A 20,244-nucleotide genomic window follows, 5' to 3' on the forward strand; every position below is an offset into this window, starting at 1 on the left:
AATAAATAGTATGTTCAGACTTGCCAACCTTTACGAGGCAATTCGTAAAATGTACGAAAATCACGTCCGTTTTACGATTGTACGAAGATGTCTGTATTTTTTACGAATTTTAAGTACCAGACGTTTATTAAAACATATATTTTCCGTCTGCCTTAAATGTTTTATTGTATGATTTGTGAAAGCTGTTGCCATGTGTTGCTGTGGAAACGAGTGCGGTAATTGAGTTATATTATTGGTCGAAGGCCAGCGAACCACGTAATTTGTTGTTCGGTTGTATATCTTTCCTTATTGGCCGCCTGAGTTAAATTTATGCGCTTACAACCAATCACGAACCATTTTAAATATCATTTTTAGTTTGGCAAGATGGTGTCGTGCATAAGCGTATGTTGTGATTCTTCAGTTAAAGTTGAGCCAATTTTGATTTAGTTTATTACAGGTTAGGAAACAAATTTATTGCATGTTTTTAATAAAAACATGTTATGTGCACAGTTAACGGAAGTGGAAACAAGTGAAGAAGAAAATGCCCCCGCAACGTGATACGCATTATTCTCAGGCATTTCGTGATACATGCACGCGGGATTTTCCGTGTATTTTTAAATCAAGCAAGGGAACACGGTTCACATTTTTTTCAGTGTGTAGATGCGACATCAACATGGGGCACGGCGGAAGATATGACATCAATCTCCACGTGAACTGTTCAAAACATCTCGCAAATGTTAAAAGTGTCGCAGTCAGTTCAAAGGTTAGTGATTAGTTCGCTAAAGATAACAGCACAGACAATGCTGTAATACGAGCAGAATGTATGTTTACATCTTTTTGGTTGAACATAATATTCCTTTAAATGTTTCGGATCACGCCGGCCCGTTATTCAGAAAAATGTTTTCAAATTCTGAAGTAGCAAAAAAAAATTGGTTGTGCAAGAACAAAGTCGAAGGCTATAGTGAAAGAAATGGCAACAGATGCAACTATAAAATTGTTTGTAATTCACAAACTGTGGCATTTTCAGTCGCGATCGACGGCAGCAATGACTCTGAATCCAAATTATGTCCACTAGTAGTAACATTTTGTGATGCAAGTTTGAAAATGATAGTGTCAAGGTTGCTTTCATTACCATTACTCCAGGGAGGTTCTACTGGAAGTTAACTGATATCAGTGTAAATTGTAACAAAGGTACACTCTGTTGATTTGTAGGGTACCACAAGGAACAAAGTTTTTTCTTTGATGTGATACTAAGCAAAAATGTTTCCATAATGGTAAATAATGAGAATGATTGTTGGTCTGCAATGTTAATGTAACTATGTTAAAACACAAGAAAAAATGTGATATCATGAAAGTTTATTAATTTTTTAATTGCCGCAAGCAGTTTACGCGTGTTATATCATTTTTTATGTACCTATTTTACTAATTGAGGGTTTCAAAAGTTGGCAAGTCTGTATGTTCATCCCATTTCCTTTTTCAACTTTGTTTCACTCAGTCATAAGACGTCACGAGTAATGAATCCCGTCAAAGCCTCCCTAGTATCAATTACTTTGTTTTCATTACAGTACCAGAGTATCCCGTTTACGCAAGCTACTCTGCGGGTATGAATAAATAATGTGACGCCTGTAAAATGTTATTAGGAATATGAGAATAATTTCCTAATACTGCTTTATGTCCAACTGCGGCGTAACCAAGTGGGAAAAAAAAGTGTTGCGGGAATATAACAGTTTAACAGAAGTAAACTTTGATTTTATGGTAAAATGGAAGATGTGGACATATCATTGTGGCAGTATTACACAAAAAGTGGCGATAAGTCAACCGGAACATGTAACATTTGTAGAAAAGTTATCAAAACAAATTCCGGAAAAATATCAGGTCTACTTAGACATCTTTCACAGCACTCTGCCATAAAAAGTGAATTTGATGACCTTCAGAAACAAAAATCATCACAGCCTAGATTTTCTAGTGTATCTGGAGAATCTGTGCCCAAACAGCTTAAAATAGAGGATACATTTAAATGGTCTCCAACTCATGTGAAAGCTACAGCCATCACAAATTCAATTGGGGAATGGTTGGCTTATGCCATGTTACCTGTCCCCGGCTTGTATCTTAAAGATAAAGAAAATGTGAGCAAACAAGTGGAAGATGCATTGGCAAGTGTAGCTTCCATGTCTTTCACATGTGACTTGTGGACTTCCCTTGCCAATGATGTGTTCATGGCAGTGGCATGCCCCTTTATCAAAGATTTTACCCTAAAGACTTTTTGTCTTGGTTGTCATCACTTTCCGGGAGGTCACACTGGTGCTGCCATTGCAGATAAGTTTACTTCAGTCTTGCAAGATTGGAACATTGTCAAACTAAAAGATGCAATACCCCTATATGTAGTTACAGATAATGGTAGAAACATAATGTCAATGTGCTGTGTATAACTTGTTCAACTTCAATGTTTTGCACATACATTGCAGTTAGCATTAAATGATGCACTGAAGGAGACTGATGGAATGGGCAGCATGTTGAAAAGAGCTAGGACAATTGTTGGACATTACAAGCATAGCTCCAGTGCTACCAAGAAACTTCATAAAATTCAAACTGAACTTGGACTGCCAGCACTGAGTTTGATCCTAGATTGTGCGACTAGATGGAACTCAGAGTATCTCATGCTCAGCAGGTTACTAGAAAATAAAGAAGCACTTGCATGTTATTTGGCCACTCAAAATATTGACAACTTAACAGTCTCTGAATGGCAACTCGTTCAAGGGTACGTCGAAATTTTGAAACCGTTATTATGAAGCCGCAACTGAATTATGTGCAGAACAGTCACTTTCAACTTCAATGGTAATACCGGTTTTATTTTCTGTGACACAATATCTCACAGGTTTATGTAAATATGTAAAAATAAGGGAATAATGGGAGCTGGTGTGGTGTTTGCTAGAGCACTACTTCAGTCTTTGAAGGCGAGGTTCCCTTTGTTTGAAAGAAGTGAACCATATTACACTGCCATGCTAGTAGATCCACGATTCAAGCATGTTGTTGAACCCAAAGATCAAAAAATGATGGCAGTTGAGCATTTAAAGCGAAAAGTGGAACAAATTTCACCTTCACAAACACACCAGGTAAGCTCAAGTGTTGAATTAAATTTTTTTTTAAGGCTTCAAATATTGATCAATATTAAATATATTATGAGTAACATGTATGTATGTTTCAGGACACTTAACTCCAACATTACCTACATTAACGTTAAAAAAACATATTTGTCATACTTACATAATTTTTGAATGCCTACTATATTATTTTTTTAACAATGTGTACAGCTGTTTAAAGTTTGTATATCTACAAAGTGTGTATTTATTGAGGTAGTCAAAATGTTATATTTAAAGCCAAAAATTCTCTCTGATTCAGAAAAACCTGAAGCTCAAGAAAAGAAATCATCTCTCTGGAATGCATTCGATGAACTGGCACAACAGGCTGAAAATAATGGCAACATGGAAGTGTCAGATTATCTTTCTTTGCCTACTATTCCAAGAGCGGATGACCCCTTAAAATGGTGGAAAAAGAAGGGCAGTAGTATTTACCCCCAATTGTGCAAAATTGCAATGCAGTTTCTCGGGATTCCTGCGACTGAGGCAGCTAGTGAACGAGTGTTCTCAGGAGCTGGGAACATTGTGAGCTGCAGGAGACAACTTCTTGCTACAGAACATGTGCAAGAACTTGTTTTTCTCCATGAAAATAAAGAAGGATGTAAAAATAGTGTGTTTATTTATAATTTAGTGTAGGCCTACATAACGTGTGGTGCATGTCAGTTGTGCACAGGCAACTAAATTGTCATTCTATATGATAAACAACAGTTTTATGTACAGAACAATATATTTTGAAAGTGATATCTACAGTAAATCTTGATTATTTAAAAATTTCTCATTCTTGTCTCGTTTCTTGCGAGAAAAATATTTTCTTTCTCGAAAATTTCTCGAGGCCTAAATCTCATTCTCGCACAACCCTACTTTGAATGCAATGCAATACTTTCCCTCAAATTACACCATGAAAATTACTTTCTTCCTGCTATTAATGTCTCATTTAATATGTAAAAACCTTATATTAGTAGCCTATTAACATCAAATTTTCTTTAATATAAAGTGAAAGTATATATTAAATAAAGAATACATACAGAAAAAGAGTTTTTAAGTTTTTTCTCAATTTACATTTTCCTGCAATCTGACACTGAAGCACTCAAAGCCTTTAATTAATTTTGTGGCTTTGTCCAAAGTTTGTTTGAAAATAAATGAGAAGCAAACCAAATAGTTATTTATTTATTATTTTTTTTAGCTGAATCATCTTAGTGATCTATTAGATATGTATTAAGTTGTAGCATCATACCATTCAAAATTGCAAATAATTTTATGTTATCTTTTATGTAGGCCATCCATGTTTTTACTCAATAAAATGCTCTTATGTAGGTTTGTAGTACATAGTATTATAAGAATGCACATATTTTGTTTATGTTTTGACATTATTTACAAATTGTGTATGTGCAATGTGGTAAAGTATGTGATTACAACTTGAATAAATTTCTGTCCCCTCATGTTTGTATTAATGAGGTTTCACTGCAGTTATGTTTTACTTATTCATTTGACTCAAGTAACTCACTCGTATAAGATACACATTAACTTAAATATAATGCTCATGGTAAATTTTATTCTCTAAAATTTGTGCAATTACTCAAGCTTGGTTCAATTTTTAATAACTCAACTAAAAAATTGACTCAACTAAAAAATTATCAAATATGGACTCAATTCGAAGGTATTATTGTTTGCAACGTATGTTGGGCTTCAGATAAACACTCAATAAATCAATAAGTAAAACTAAGGGCCTTGGAAATAATACAGTGGCAGACACTCGCGAATCGCGACGCGTGGTCCGTACTGTCAAGATGCTGCCCGCCGAATGTCCAAAAATGGCGTAGGCGCGCCTAATTAAAGAAAGTTACTGCGCCCATCCAAGGAGGGGGGGGGGTGGGTGATGACACCTCCCGCTACCTCGCCCTGGCGAGTCGCGAGTAACGACGAGTGGGGAACGACCTCTCGAGTAGGAGCCGAGTCGATCCCTTACGGCTGGCTCGAAGGAGCAATGGCCGTGGTACCCTCTGGCGGAGAGAAGGGGGAAGCTGCTCGTTAGTTCTGGCTGCTCTCGCTAGATGCCACGGGCATGAAGTACAGTAGACCCGGGTGCGAGTCTTTTCAAACGTTGTGCCCCATACTGGCGACCAATCGCACTCGGACGGGCAGTCCGGGTCATCGGGGGTTGTAGGCTCACAGCACCTTTGGCAAGGGAGTGGCCGGGGGGGGGGGGGGGAGTGGAGTGGCTGGAGAGAATTGCGGGCGTGGTGGGAAAGGGCCTCAACTGGAGACACAGACGTGCTTGGACGTTGTTGAACCTGACTGGAGTTACCTATTCGTGAAATACGCTTATGTCAGGCTGTCTCTCAGAAGGGGTGGTGGGTGGCAGGTTGCCTTCCGCAAGCGTTTTGCGACACGATGGTGTTGGCTACCAACACCCGGGGCATGGCTTCAAGCAGGAAAAATATGAAGCCGGCTGCTTGGCTAAGACTAGCCGGAAAAAACTGCGGTTGACGAGTCAGGGAAAAAGGGGGGGGGGGGGGGGGATGAGTGCACTACCCCAAATAAGCATGGGTCCGGCCGTACACTGGGCTGAAGAAGATTTTTAAAAAATGGGCATATAAGTTTAGATAAAAAAAATTTAGGGAATAATCTAATTTTTATTATTATTATAAATAATGGTGCTGAAATGGCGCATTATCGGCACATGTTCATTGGGTTTTTTTTTTGTAAGGGGAAGAATTAATATAATAAATAAAAATACACTATTTGAGTTTATAAAATGTTTATACTTTAAGACTCTCGTGTTACTGTTTAGAGATTGCACAGAAATATACTGTATATGTTTGTGTGAAAATTTGGATCTTTAAATAGTCAAAAATGTAATGAAATTTAAAATATTAATTTGGTTTCTCAATTATATTTGTTTCTAGTCAACATCAATAAAGTTATGTATTAATACTATTAATACTTGAGATTAGTGCATGCAAGAAACATCTTGTAAAATGAAAACTTTTTTAGCTAAACTTAACTTGAAGCTTGGTTTTACACTGTTTAACCTAGTTGTGGTTAAACTGGCCATAAGTCTTGTAAGCAAAACATATGCACAAACTTGTCCTTTGATTTTGGCGGTGGTCTAGAATACTGGACCGACCAAACTCTAACTTTGAGTCCCTAGCCATAACTGAGTTTTTTCTAAACGTTTTATTTGTAACGTTCAAAGTTTGTTGTTGGTCATGGACAACAAAGTTAGTTGGTTATCGCTTGAGGTCCTATAGTACTTTTAAATATGCATTAAGGCATTTTGCTGTTTAAAAAAAATAGTTCCTGAAATCAAATTTCTTCATTTGCTGTAATTGTTTATTTCTGGTTTTGTAAAATATTTTGTAGCACATAGTGTGTAATGTACATAAATACATACCGTATATACCCGAATATAAGACGACCCCCAAACTACAGCCTCATGTTTTCAGGGGAAAAAAAAAAATTTATTGTATTAAACACATGCCAACAAATTAGATATAAAATTGAAAATATGAATGTTACAAATGATTTCAACCACCACTTTTGAAATACTGTTAGTTTATGTACAAACAGAAATAAATACCTAAATGGCTACTACTGTAACTGTTGGAAACTGTTATAGAGTTTCATTATGCTGATGCATCATCTTCATTGTTGTCATCTTCACTGCTGTCGACTTCAGCTTCAATTGCATCTTCTTCCCACATGACACTATCTTCACTGCCATCCAATGCATTAGAAATGCAACATTTCTTGAAGCTTTTGATAATCACTTTCGATGAGATTGTGTCCCATGCAGCCTTAATCCACTGACACAAGACTGCTATACTTGGTTTTCTGATTTTGCCTGTTGGTGTTAGAGCATGGTTGCCTGCCAAGAGCCATTCAGAGTACAGCACTTTTAGACGGTCTTTAAATGGTTTGTTGACACACACATCTAATACCTACAGCTTTGAAGTCATGCCTCCAGGAATAATAACAAGGTCGGTGTTCATACCTTTAATACATGATTTCACCTCTGGCGTTAAATGTCCTTTGAATGCATCTAACACTAACATCTTTCTTCTTTAAAAGTGCCCCAGGCCTTCTATCCCAAACTGCCTTTAACCAGTCTTGCATCAACTCACTTGTTTTTCACTCTTGCACACAGGAGGAAGTGCGTGCAAAGCATCCCAAGTATGCTCGTCCCGTCCCTGTGAAGACTGTTGATTCTTCAACGTCTACTATGCAGCCACAGCCAACAGAAATTCGACATCATATGGTAATAATGCTTTTAATTTTAACAATTATTAATAGATTATGTTCCAAAATTATTTTTGAAATTAGCATCTAAATGGGACATTACCAGAAAAGTGGCATTTATTTGGTTATTGGTTAAAAGTGTAGACCACTGACAGTAAACTTGTATAGCCAGATATTCTATTGAGGGATATGTTTGTATTCCAGCTTGCATCATGTAGTCTGTGATCTGTGTAGAAAAAAAATCTTCTTATGGTCAGTATTACATTACATTAAATTTTTCAAGGATTATTTAACAAAATTACAAAACTCTTTAACAGATGTTAATTGTTTAATCACTTTTAATTTTAGTGGTTAATAATTAATCATTGGAATTTTTTGACTACCTTATCTACCCAAAAATGCCACTCCACACTTCTTTTAGTTTATGAAAATAAAGTCTATAGAGTGGTTATCAAAATCCAAACACATAGAGCTAAAAAAAAGTATTTAAATGAATAAATGTATATGATATTTAGTAGAGCTTTTTTGGTGCAACTATTTGTGATTTACATGTTGTTTTTTTTTTTTTTTTTAACAACATGGGGAATTTCAAAAAATAATTGAGTTTTGTGGCTGTTGCTAGAAAGCCATGGATCAGAAAGGGAAGAATGCTGTGATACACGGTGGGTGTCTGGGAGGGCGAAGAGGAGGGAAAGATGTGCTTGGCTAGCAGCCACAGTGAAGAGAAGCACAAGGAAGTAGACAGAACCCAGTGACAAACTCAATTTGAACTTTTCCCCTTCTCTTCAGCATATTCCAAAGTGTTATCCTGTCTTATCTGTCATGCCTGCTAGCTCCCCTCACCCACCCCCGAGATTTAGGAAACCCTAAACAAGTGCGGACTAAAGGGACATAAGTAATGCAGTTTACAGGCAGATCAAGTAGTTGTTCAACTAAGCTGAGGTTCTGAAGGTAGTAATTAACAGTGGTCTAAAGTGACGCAGTTATGGTGAGAGCATGTAGTTTTTCAACCAAGCTGTTCCCATCGCTCTCAATTCATATTCTTCCAGTGGCGAGATACAAGTTTGCATTGTAATGCGACCCCCACTTTTAGTTTCAGCAGTTTTGGTGAAAATCTTTTCATAATATTTGGGAAATACAGTAAGAATACTTCTGAGGCATCACAAAAAATCTCTTGAGCTTTGGCATGCTTGTTCTCAGGACCGGCGAGCGATGGCTATGCCACGTTTCCCACCTCGGCCGCCCATGTCGGTCGGCCCGGTACCCGTCTCCATGCCACCCATGGCCCCGCCCGTCAGCAGTATGGCCATCGTGACCTCTATGCCCGGCCCGCCCATGATGAGGCCGGCCATGCACCCGGCCATGATCGGAGGTAACATGAACATGATGCCCCGCCCGCCCCCCATGGGGTTGCCTCCAGGTAAGTGTCGCCCCGTCTTCTCCGCAGGTCAGTACGCAGTACTAAGAGACTTAAAGTTGTGCGGGAATTACTTGTTTTAAATTTTTTTCCCACTTAAGGAAGGTTTTTTTTTTTTTTTTTTTTTTTTTAAAGTGAAACTTCTTTGGGAGCGATGAAAGTAAAATTTCAAGACTGAATTTTAATGCAATGTTTTCATGAAACGTTTCTGGCACGAAAAGGACGGAGAATAGGTTGCGGATGGTGCAGAGAACTTGTCGGACCCTGTTCCCTTGGGCGGGCTCCACTTGGTGGCTAATGTTAAACCCTGCCGTGCTGCAGGGATAGGTGGGTTGTGGCATTAGGGACCTACCTGCGCCTGACGCCATCTGACTTGCTAGCATCTATTAAGGGAGTATTTGGGCTGAGGGCAACACAATAGGGTTTGAGCCTATTTTAAAGTGAGTAATAATTTAGTTAATTTATGTTTACAGTGAAACCTCAATTCTACGTACACTCACGGTTCTCCAAAATTTGTCCTTACGACCGAGTTGTAGGTACGAACCAGCGAGGCCAAATTACGTTCATTTGTGGCTATTCCTCCCCCCTCCCCCCCCCCCCCCCTCCGATATTGTCACACCGCTGCCGCGGGAAATGAATTGCCGTTGCCGTGTCCTGCTGCCACAGGAAATTATCTTGCCGTGTCTATATATTATGCTGATGTATTTTCGATCTAAATTATATCCTATTCGTGCAGAAACAACACTTGAGCTAATCAAACGTAAAAAAAAACTCGACACTGAAGGCAGTGTCGTAAGCCCCGTGTTTATTTTTTTTTATATTTTATATCAATAAAATAATAATTAACACACAATATATTTGCTCAAATAAAAAAATACCGTGGGTACTTTTAAGTGTAGATAAGATTAGCTAGTAAGCCTAAAAAAAATCATGAAAAAGTAACGTTTATAGTCAGCAATAATCATTTTAAATCGCAAAATATACATATTATATAACAGGAGACAATCTAAAATGCACGAGGGAAAAACGTAAACTCAAGAATGTATATAAGCGTTGCGGGAATATTACGTTGCTGCTTGTAAGTTCTGATACTGTATTTATGTAACAATTTAGCCGAAATACTAGTACGAGACATAAACTCCACAAGATAAAATGAGCGGAGTCTTGGTAACTGTTTTATACGTATTTTATAATTTCGGAAGTATTGTACAGTTGGCACATATTTTTTAAACTAACCATTTATTTCTGGGGATCGTAAATAATTAATTATTGGTATCAGGACATCACGATGAATGTAAACTTGAACATGTCACGGCAGCGAGAAAACTGGTGCGTATACCAATAAACTGGTATTAGAACTGGACAAAACTGGTACACAGGAGGTGGAGCTTTTATTTTTTTCCGCTACGCTCGCTTCTATTGGCTGGCTGCTGATGGAAGGTCATGGGTCTGGGTGGAGCGTAGAGTGAGTTATACTGCGCATGCGCAGCTCAGCGAACAAAGAGAGCCAGCCGGCGGCTGCGCCGCGCCGTAACAACAGCTGATCGAGTACAATGACCTTTCTCCGCATACGGTGCGCTATTGACGGTAAATTACCATCAATTTGCGGCCTTTTTTTTTTTTAATTTTTTACTGTGACGCAATGTGTATGTAGCCCGTATTTGTTATAAACGCTGCAGGTTGCAACTGTATTTTAATAAACTTTAACGTATTTCTTACACTTTTCATATTTTTATTTTTTTGCCTCATTTTTCACGGTTTCTGAAAAACTGTACGTACGACCGAGGTGTACGTACGAACCGGGGGCCGTACGAGTGAGGTTTTACTGTATTTAGAAAATTGTCTTATTTCTCTCTTTCTCACTGCCGTTTTATCCCTTACGAGGTTTGAATTGCTGAAGAAGTTTCACTTCTATCACGTGTACTGAGTTACACATGCTATTATTATTATTGTTGTTGTTATTATTATTTCTACCATTCATTTTCCCAACAAACATAATTTTATCTAGATTAAGTTAATTAGAAGTGTTTTATCCCCCTTAAGCCCTTCCTTGGATTCACCTGTAATGCAATTCATCATTTCCCATGATTTAGATGATTTCATTTTTGGTATTTAAAAATTAACACTTATTAACAAGAAATTTGTATTAAAAGGATAAAATTGTATTTATAGGTCCAGTGCTAAATTTTTTAACTTGTTATGAGAAAATTTTCTGGAAAGGGTTTTACTATTTATATTGAAGCACTCTATTTTGTATCTTTGACAGTGACAAAATCTGTGTCAAGATGTTTCTCATCAATAGTTGTTTTAAACATGTAAATATACTATTGGAACATAATTTTACGAGAGCACTTTTTTCTGCCCTTAGTATATAATCATGCACCATCTATATAAAAAAAAATTTTGTAACTAAAATATGACATCAGTTAAAAATGTAACAAAATATCTATAAAAATAGGCAATTTATTTGTTGGCTTTGTTTTAGGTGACTTGAGTTAAACCCAAGTTTTAAGCACAGATAGTATATTGATTAAAGCACTATGTACTAGAGCTGGGCGGAAATGTACTTTTTCCCATTTCCTCTATTTTATTCCGATAACATACATTTCCATGTGCCAACCTTGTTGAAAAAAACTATTTTCAAAGAAAGCACTGCATTCTAACCAAATTTAATACATGTGATCAAAAACACACCATTTTCAGCTGTTAAGACAACTATTAACAGTGGAGTAAATATTATTCTCAGGGAAGATCATAACAAGCACTTGATTCAACATTTTATATTTACATCAAATAATATAATTTATTTCACCACTGTTGTAAAACCGTAACGGATTGTATCTCGTCCACGATTTAAAATTTAAATTTTAGATTTATTTAAACATGTAATAAACTTATTTTTTTGTTTTGTCCTCGAATTGGGAGAAGAAAAAAATTTTTAAAAACTGGCTTCAACCATGGACTTCATCAACAAAAACACGGTTGTGCTTTGGATAAAATGTGATAACAGTATTTGAAAAGTATTTAAATCAATAGTTACGAAGTTACTAGCTGCATTTATCTGTGACACTATAGACGTTGCTTCTTGCACCTTGAAAGCAACATAACAAACATAAACGTAAATTTGAGTGGAAATTCGCTGTTATTGTATTTGTATTATTGCTGAATGGGTACGTGGTCATCATAAATTATTAAAATGAGTGAATAACTTTAGTTAAAAGTGTAAATATGAGCTTAATACATTACTTTTTCACCTATTATGTTTTTTTTTTGTATTAATTTTGTGGCTATTGTAAAATTAATTTTTGTTAACCTTAGTTTGTTCTAATAATAATTAGATTATGACTTACATATTAAAGAAGACATTTTTCTAGTGATGTGCGAGTCTCGGCATCATCGAGAACGAGTCGAGACAGAAATTTTCTCGATCTCGTCTCGAGATATTTTTTTTTACTCGGAATTTTCGAGAATTTTGTAAACAAGAAAAAGGTTAGGTAATATAATATATTGAGGCAGCATTTTGCGTTGCGTGTTGAAATAATTAACATATCTTCAACGTAACGTAGATCGAATAAAATAAAATATACTTGTTACGATAGGATACACGATAAATTATTAAAAAGTTAAAAACGAACAACTTCCGTTCACAAGTCACTACATGAAACGGTAAACGTAAACAATGAATTGTGCTGTGGTTATCACATTAAATTACAGAAGAAAATGATTATTTTCCGGTAATAAAACCAACATTAAAGTTAAAAATAAATCATTTTCGGTATCAATATCAAGTATCAACGTAAAACGGTACGGTAAAAAATAAAAATATAAACATGACTGCAGAATTCTTCCACGATTGCATTTTGTTTTATGGCCTTAGGTTATACACACGGCCAGCAGTATATAACAAGCAACATGATGTTTAAATTGCGGTCCGTATCGATAGTGACATATCGATAGTGGTGAATGTTCAGACTTTCATGATCAAGTACCGTCCATGGCTCAAGGAAACTGTATAGACTATGGAGTCAATAACGTATGTTTACATACGACAGTAGGCAAATAAACTGTTAAGTGAGTGCAAAGGTAAAGTTGTAATTGCAAAGCGAAAACAAGTAAAGTTGAGTGCGATGGAGGAAAGTGTTAGTGGTGTGGATAAAAAAGAACGGAAAATGGCCACAATATGGAACTTTTATTTAAAAAAGAAAGAAGGTGGTGAATGTAAATTGTGTAAAAACATTATTAAAACGCCTTCATGCTCTACAAGTGGACTTTTGCGGCACTTGAAACAACATCCAGCCGCTGAAAAAGAATTCAACAAAATAACTGCTGAAGAAAAGAAGACTTCTAGTCGACAACTTTCAATGTTTGAGTGTGTTGCAAAAAAACAGAAGCTTTGCATCAGCAATGTGAGGAAAAATCAAATAGACAAAAAAATTGCAATCATGATGGCTTGTGATTTTCAACCTTACAGCATGGTGGATGACCATGGCTTCAGAGGTCTAATCAACGAATTAGAGCCTAGCTACGATATTCCTTCGCGAACAACATTTTCAAGGACGGTTATACCACAGTTGTATCAAGAGGAAAGAACCAAACTGGCTGATGAAATTAGTACAGATGCCATCAATGGTCTGGAGTCGCTTTCTTTCACTACCGATACATGGTCATCTAGGAGACATGAAAGCTACATTTCGCTTACAGGCCATTACCTAACAGAAGAGTTCAAATTAAAATGCCATATTCTTGGCAATTACCACTTTCCAGGCTCACATACTCCAGATGCAGTACATGCAAAGCTTGTAGGGGCAATGGAAGAATGGAATTTGCCAACTGATCAAGTCCCAGTTTATGTCATAACAGACAATGCAAAAATCCTTAAATGTGCCATAAGGAAAACCTTATTTCACCATGTTCAGTGTTTTGCACATACACTACAGTTGGCACTGCACGATGCAAAAAATGAACATGATATTACAGCACTTTTGGCAAAAGGACGAGCTATTGTTGGCCATTATCGACACAGTAATGTTGCTCGTGAGAGGCTGCATGCACTTCAAGTGAAGCTAAACAAACCTGTTCACGAGCTACTGCCAATGGTGCCAACTAGATGGAATAGTGAATACACCATGCTGTCACGTCTTGTTGAGCAGCAGGTAACCATTTCTGCTGATTTAGGAGAGAGCATGGCAGTGGAGAACTTCACCTCTAGTGAGTGGAAACTAGCTGCTAGCATTGCACATATTTTGCAACCAATAGATGAGGCCACAACCGAGTTATGTTACTCAAAGTTCCCAACACTGTCATCAAAAATCCCATTTATATATGGAATTGAAGCAATGCTTACAAACTATTTCCAAACAGACCAATGCAAATCTGGTACTGCATTTGCTAAATCACTGCAAAGAGGTTTAAAATCAAGATTTCCTTCATATTATTGTGTGAAAGAAGATATTCTTTCAATGGTGCTTGACCCTAGATTCAAGACTGTGATATTGCAAGACCATGAAAAGTTGTTGTGCACGAAATACATCACTTCACATCAGCAACCTGAAAATGATTATCGTCCTGAACCAGAACTGGAGCAGGTGAGTGAAGCTAAAGAGACTTGCTCACTGTGGTCAAGTTTTGAAGTGTTGAAGAAGACATCACAATCATCAGTTAGGACTAAATCATCAAGTCTGGAGGAAGAACTAAAAATATATTTACGTGAAGATGTAATTCCAAGGAACGGTGACCCACTTACCTGGTGGAAAAACAACAAGATACGCTTTCCAGCTCTGGCTAAAGTAGTGTAACGTTTTCCACCCCCGACTCACGTTTGTTCGGGCGCCATTGGTTGTTGCACAACTCCCCAACCAAAGGGATTTTCCAGCGGTTCAGTGGTTACCGAAAAATGGCTACACAAGAGTTTGTCGCATCACTTCCACTCAACCAACTCGCAACACGTTGATCCAGTCCTTTTTCAGTCTCGCTTCCTTACTCCTCCCCTGTGCACCTTACACCCACGTTTTCTCACAGCGTCCCCTCCTCCATCTTCACCTTCTTCTTCCTCCGTCCCCTCTTCCGCCGGCCGTCCGTATCCCTCCGCCACACTCCAAAAAAGGGAATTTGACTTCACCACTGTTTAGCAAGCTCACTTATTCTAACGAAGTCTAATTTCAGAAAATGTTTAACCACTATTCTTGACGTCCTACAAGTTAGTTCACACGCAAAAGTTTCAAGCTAAAACTAAGTGGATCAGGGCGCAAGAAAGTAGTTCCTAGCCAATAACAGCCCCCTGGCTGTAGACAATACTGCTATCAAAGTTGGAAAAAAGTGGCTTAACTGCCATTTTATCAGGGCATGGGGGTAAGCTGCAGTCCACCTCACAACCCCCCAGATAAAGTCATCCTAATGGGTGACTCACAACATTCAGATGGCTTTCTCTCTCAGCAGGCTCACGTCAGTCACTGCACTAGTAGCATGATCAACACATATAACATTCCTCATTCTCCTCTATATAATAACACCACTTATCTACACAGGCTCTTAGTTGTCATGGCTTCTAGTCTCCCACTAGGGTAACCCAACCATGTTGCCCCTACCACATGAGATCCAGTCATGGCCCCTTTCTTTAACACCCTCAAATCACATGTCACAAAAGTAAGGCTTCAGTAACCCTTGATTAAAGATACCCCGCACTTCATTATTTTTGACCCCCACCAGTTCCCAAACATTCGGGCCCACTGCCTTGCTTAGCCTGAAAGGTCCCTCATAGAGTAGGTGAAGTTTCTTGGTTTCCTTCTGCAAATAGTTACTTTTCTCACTAACTCTGAGTAGTACTAGGTCCCCTACCTGGAATCTCTGAAACGGTTTACTTTGCTGCTGACCCCTCTTTAACGCTGCATGCTTCAAGCGAAGGCGTACTTCTTTCACCCTATCTTCCCTACTCAATTCATCGCCTGCAGGAAACACACATTGTCCTGCTAGCTCATCCCGTTGTCTTTCATCTGTCACAATCTCTCGAGGAGAGAACCCGGTCCCACTGTGTACCTGCTCATTAAGCACTCTGTTGATGAGCGGAACTGCATCAGCCCACTTACTATGGCTATCATGGCAGTAGGTCCGCAGCAATCTCCCTATTTCCCGCATGACTCTCTCACTAGGGTTGCTTTGGGGATGTCGGACAGAACTGTACACTACTTCTGTTCCTGCCCAGGCGCACTCCCATCTCCACATGTCTGATGTAAATTGCGTCCCATGATCGCTAAGCACCCTCTTAGGTACCCCATACTCACTGAAATACTGATTGATCAGCTTGCTAACACAAGCAGCTGCGGTAGCTTTCTTTAATGGATAACAACAGACCAGCTTTGAGAACACATCCAACACTACGAACAGATACTGAACACCGCCCCGACCCTTTGGTAATGGTCCATACAAATCAACTGCGATCAGCTCCCCGGGCCCCTCAGGAATAATCGGCACCCAACTGCCCTCCCAGCTCCTATTCGGATACTTGGCCTTCTGGCATATGTCACAACTCCGTAATATCTTCCTAATACTTTTCTCCATGCTCACCCAGTAGTAGCTATTTGTTGCTAACCACAGAACTTTCTTGGCCCCAAAATGACCATTGCTGCGATGCAAATGCCAAACAAGCCTTTTCACCCAGCACTCAGGAACACATAACTTCCAGTCCACTGTGCCTGCCTTTTTCTTTCTGAAAAGTAACCCCCCAGATAAACAATACCACTGCTTTAAATTTTCTGCCCTTGCATTACTTCCCACCTGACTGGTGGTTTCCAATGACTTGATCACATCACCCCACACAGGATCCTCTCTCTGCCGTTCCCCTAGCTGACCAAACTCAGCCACCAAGATCTCGTCTCGCTCCAAGGTCATCCCCGCCATCACTGGTCCCGTGCGTGGTTTTTCCTCCAGCACTATCTCCTCCCCCTCTATCACGGTGCGGCTCAACAGATCAGCATCTTGGTTTTCACCCCCGTTCACATACACTATCTCTAGACGATATTCCTGCATTGCTAAACACCAGCGTGTTAGCCGGCTTCCCATTAACTTGCAAGACATAAGGAACGAACAGCGAATGGTGGTCTGATAATACCACAACCGAGCTACCTAACAACAGATTACGCAGCTTTCCCAAACCCCACACTACGGCCAGACACTCTCTCTCAGTGACTGTATACGCACGCTCCGCAGGGCTCAGCGTCCTACTCAGCAACCCTATAAGCTCCTCTTCCCCCTTCTTGCCTCGTTGAAAGCACTTCACTCCTATTCCGTAACTGGATGCATCAGTGCACAAAAAAAAAGGTTTGCTCATGTTAGGATGCCTTACTATACAGTTGTCAATAAACAAGGCCTTTGCTCGTTCAAAACTGTCTTCACACTCCTGCTCCCACTGCCACTTACAACCTTTCTTTAATAACCTGAGTAATGGTTCCACAGTATCAGAAAATCTTTCGGCAAACCGCCGGTAAAAATTACACAACCCTAAAAATCCCTTCAGCTCCTTGACTGACTGTGGCCTAGGAAAATCTTTTATTAACTTTACTTTATCAGGGTCCGGTCTGATCCCCTCTGCACTGAGCTGAAACCCCAAAAACTTTACTTCTCTTCTCAGAAACTTTGACTTGGATAACCTCAGTGTCAGGTTCACCTCTCTAAGCCTACGCAACAGTTTATCCCAAATCTTTACATGCTGTTCAAACGTCTCTGTGGCAATCAGAACATCATCTACATAAGTATGCACCACTGACTCTAGCTCGGGTCCCAACGAAACATCCACCGCTCTGCAGAACTCCCCAACGCTATTTGGTAGGCCAAAAGGGAGCACTTTAAATTGATACGACCGCCCTCTGTACAAAAAAGCTGTATACGGCCTATCTTCCTTCTTTAGTGGTACCTGCCAATACCCTTTTGTGAAGTCGGTCGTGCTGATATATTTACTGCCGTAAAATGATTCAAACAGGGAATCAGGTTCGACCGGGCTTTGCCTGTCAGGCACAATATGATCTTTCACCCCCCGGGAATCAACACAAATTCGTACACTCCCGTCGCTTTTCCTTACACACACAAGCGGATTGACAAATGGGCTGTTCCCCCGCTCTATAATACCCTTCTCCACCATTTCTTTGATCTGTCTTTCCACTTCCTCGCTGCATGCTCTAGGTATTGGGTAACTTTTCCCTTTGAATGGGGTGGTTCTGGTCACCGGTATGGTTGCAGTATACTCGGTTGTCAGCCCTGGCTCGTCGCTGAACACATCGCTATAGCGGCGCAGTACTTCCCGCAGCTGCTCTCTCTCCCCTTCACTCCCCTCCTCACAGGCCGCCAACACACTGTCCAACCTCTCCTCCCAGCCACTCAAGGACACATGGCTCCTGCTTATCTCTTCCCCTCCTACAGCAAGCGCTAGTTCTCTCTCCCCTTCTCCCACTCCTCTACGTACTGCACTCGCAGCGACCCCCCACCCCGCTCGAACACCGTTGTGCCCTGCAGCATACTGTATTCTTTAGTGCTTACGAAAATACTCCCTGTCACAAAGCTTACTACTACCTCGTGCGTTGCCATGAAATCAATGCCAATTATTATTTCCTTAGCTAACTGTGGGATGACCAAACAGTTTGCAAAATACTCATCTGGCCCTATCTTGAAATTCAGATATACCTGTTTATTTACTTTCTTGCTTTTTCCCCTTGTTGCTCCTATTATGGTTAACTGCGGCACCGGAAGTACCGGAAACTCATATCCTAACCTGTTTAAGTTCACCAGAAACTGTTCGCACACACCAGACACTTCTGACCCGGAATCAAACAAGATTGCCACACCCTGGTCTCCTACTTTGCATGCCAGTTCCGGAACGACTCTGCCTTTCACTACAGTTTCTGCCTCGTTTAATAAAAAACTTCTATCGTCAGTGAAAATTACATCAATACTATCACGGGTTTCTGCCCGGTCAACAGACTGCCTCCTATCAGTGTGGATCTGCCTAACCTGGCAGCTTAGGCTAGGCGACCCTCTCCGTTTCCCGGAACACCACCGTCCTTGTGTTCATTGTTTTGATTTCTGTCTGTCCTCTCTCCTGCTCCGCGCCCTTCACCGGTTGTCGCCCAGTCTCCCTTCCTTCCACCCCTCCATCTGTCCCTCCCCCCTCCTTGCCAACCCCCTCGCCAGTTGCTGTTGCCATCGGCTGGCCTGCCTTCTTCCCTGCCTTCCCCCCTCACATTCCCGGGGTGACCTTGGGCGTCCCTCCCCTCCTGCGCTTCTCCACTCCATCCGTCGCCTCTTTGGCCTCCGCCGCTTCCCCCCATCCCTCGCTCTAAGCGATGGTCTGTGTCACGATTTCCTGTCCTGTAAAATCCTCCCCCCTTCTCACGCAGCGCACTGAGCCTATCCAACTCCTTCAGCACTTTTCTAAGTTGCTCAATTGTCGTGATTTCCTTGCCCACTAATGCCTCCTGCACCCGCAGTGGTGACTGTGTGTAAATCATGGTTATTATTTCCTCCTCACCTAATGGCGTGTCATAGTACCTGGCTCTTTCTACCACACTACTCAGATGGCTCTCCAGGCTCCCTTCAACACACCGTCCCCGGTACAGTTCAGCTCTATCAGTTCCCTGAATTCTCTTGTCCCAGTATTCCGCGGTAAACTCACGCTCGAAGTCAGCAAAATTTGCCATTCGGTGGTCACAGAGCCTAAGCCAGTTGCTACTACCCCCTGTTATTGACCTCTTGGCCACTACCAATTTCTCCTCACTCCCACAACCATACATAGAAAAAAACTCCTTTAGGTTGCTGGTATGTTTACGCGGGTGTACATTTCCGTTCCCGGTGAACTTCGGTATGTCACGATCGTGGTACTGTGGTGCACAACGTCCACCCCTACTTGTGTTGTCCTCCCTGGTCTCTCCCCGCTTGTTTACTTCCCCCTGACTTTCACAGGTAGCTGTTTCTACTGCTGCACTTCCCAGCCTGCTTGTTCGACTCCGGTTAACAAGCTCACTTTCCCCTGGCTGCACCCTGACCACCTGTTCTAGCGCTAACATTTTATTCCCAAGCCTTGCTATTTCCTGGCTATGCTCAGCAACTTGTCCGCTGACCTCCATCCACCTTCCCTCTCCCTGTTCCTGCCCACTTTCTACTACTCTCAGGCGATTTTCAACCTCACCTAAACGCAGTTCACAGGAGTTCTCAAAGCTAATCTGCCTAGCCATCACTTTATCTCCTTCCTCCCTCATTTCTTTTCTGAAAGCACTCATTTCCTCCCGCAATCCAATAAACTGATTATTCTGTTCACGAAATTTGTTCTTCGCCGTTAGTTGGAATGATTGCTGACCTTTGATAATTTCCCTCAACATGTCCATAACTTCACTACTTTCGCTACCTTGCGGAGATAGCGGTGTGCTGTCGGCCGCACTGGGTGGGCTAACAACGCTCGCGCCAGCCCCTTCACCATCTCTCTCCCTTCCC

At 40.4% G+C, this 20,244-nt stretch overlaps 1 protein-coding gene across 2 annotated transcripts in view; it reads left to right on the forward strand.

Annotated features, from left to right (window-relative positions):
- The window catches only part of LOC134541999 (BUB3-interacting and GLEBS motif-containing protein ZNF207), a 71,480-nt gene that overhangs the window by 46,384 nt on the left and 4,852 nt on the right, over positions 1-20,244 (forward strand). Inside the window, exons 8-9 of one of the 2 annotated variants that reach the window (XM_063385778.1) lie at positions 7,264-7,374; positions 8,556-8,775. In XM_063385778.1, the coding sequence (XP_063241848.1) occupies positions 7,264-7,374; positions 8,556-8,775 (331 nt within the window). The remainder of the gene's footprint in view (positions 1-7,263; positions 7,375-8,555; positions 8,776-20,244) is intronic. The other variant, XM_063385779.1, reaches the window with a different exon arrangement.

The sequence above is a fragment of the Bacillus rossius genome (assembly GCF_032445375.1).
Source record: "Bacillus rossius redtenbacheri isolate Brsri chromosome 4 unlocalized genomic scaffold, Brsri_v3 Brsri_v3_scf4_2, whole genome shotgun sequence".
Classification (NCBI taxonomy): Eukaryota; Metazoa; Arthropoda; class Insecta; order Phasmatodea; family Bacillidae; genus Bacillus; species Bacillus rossius.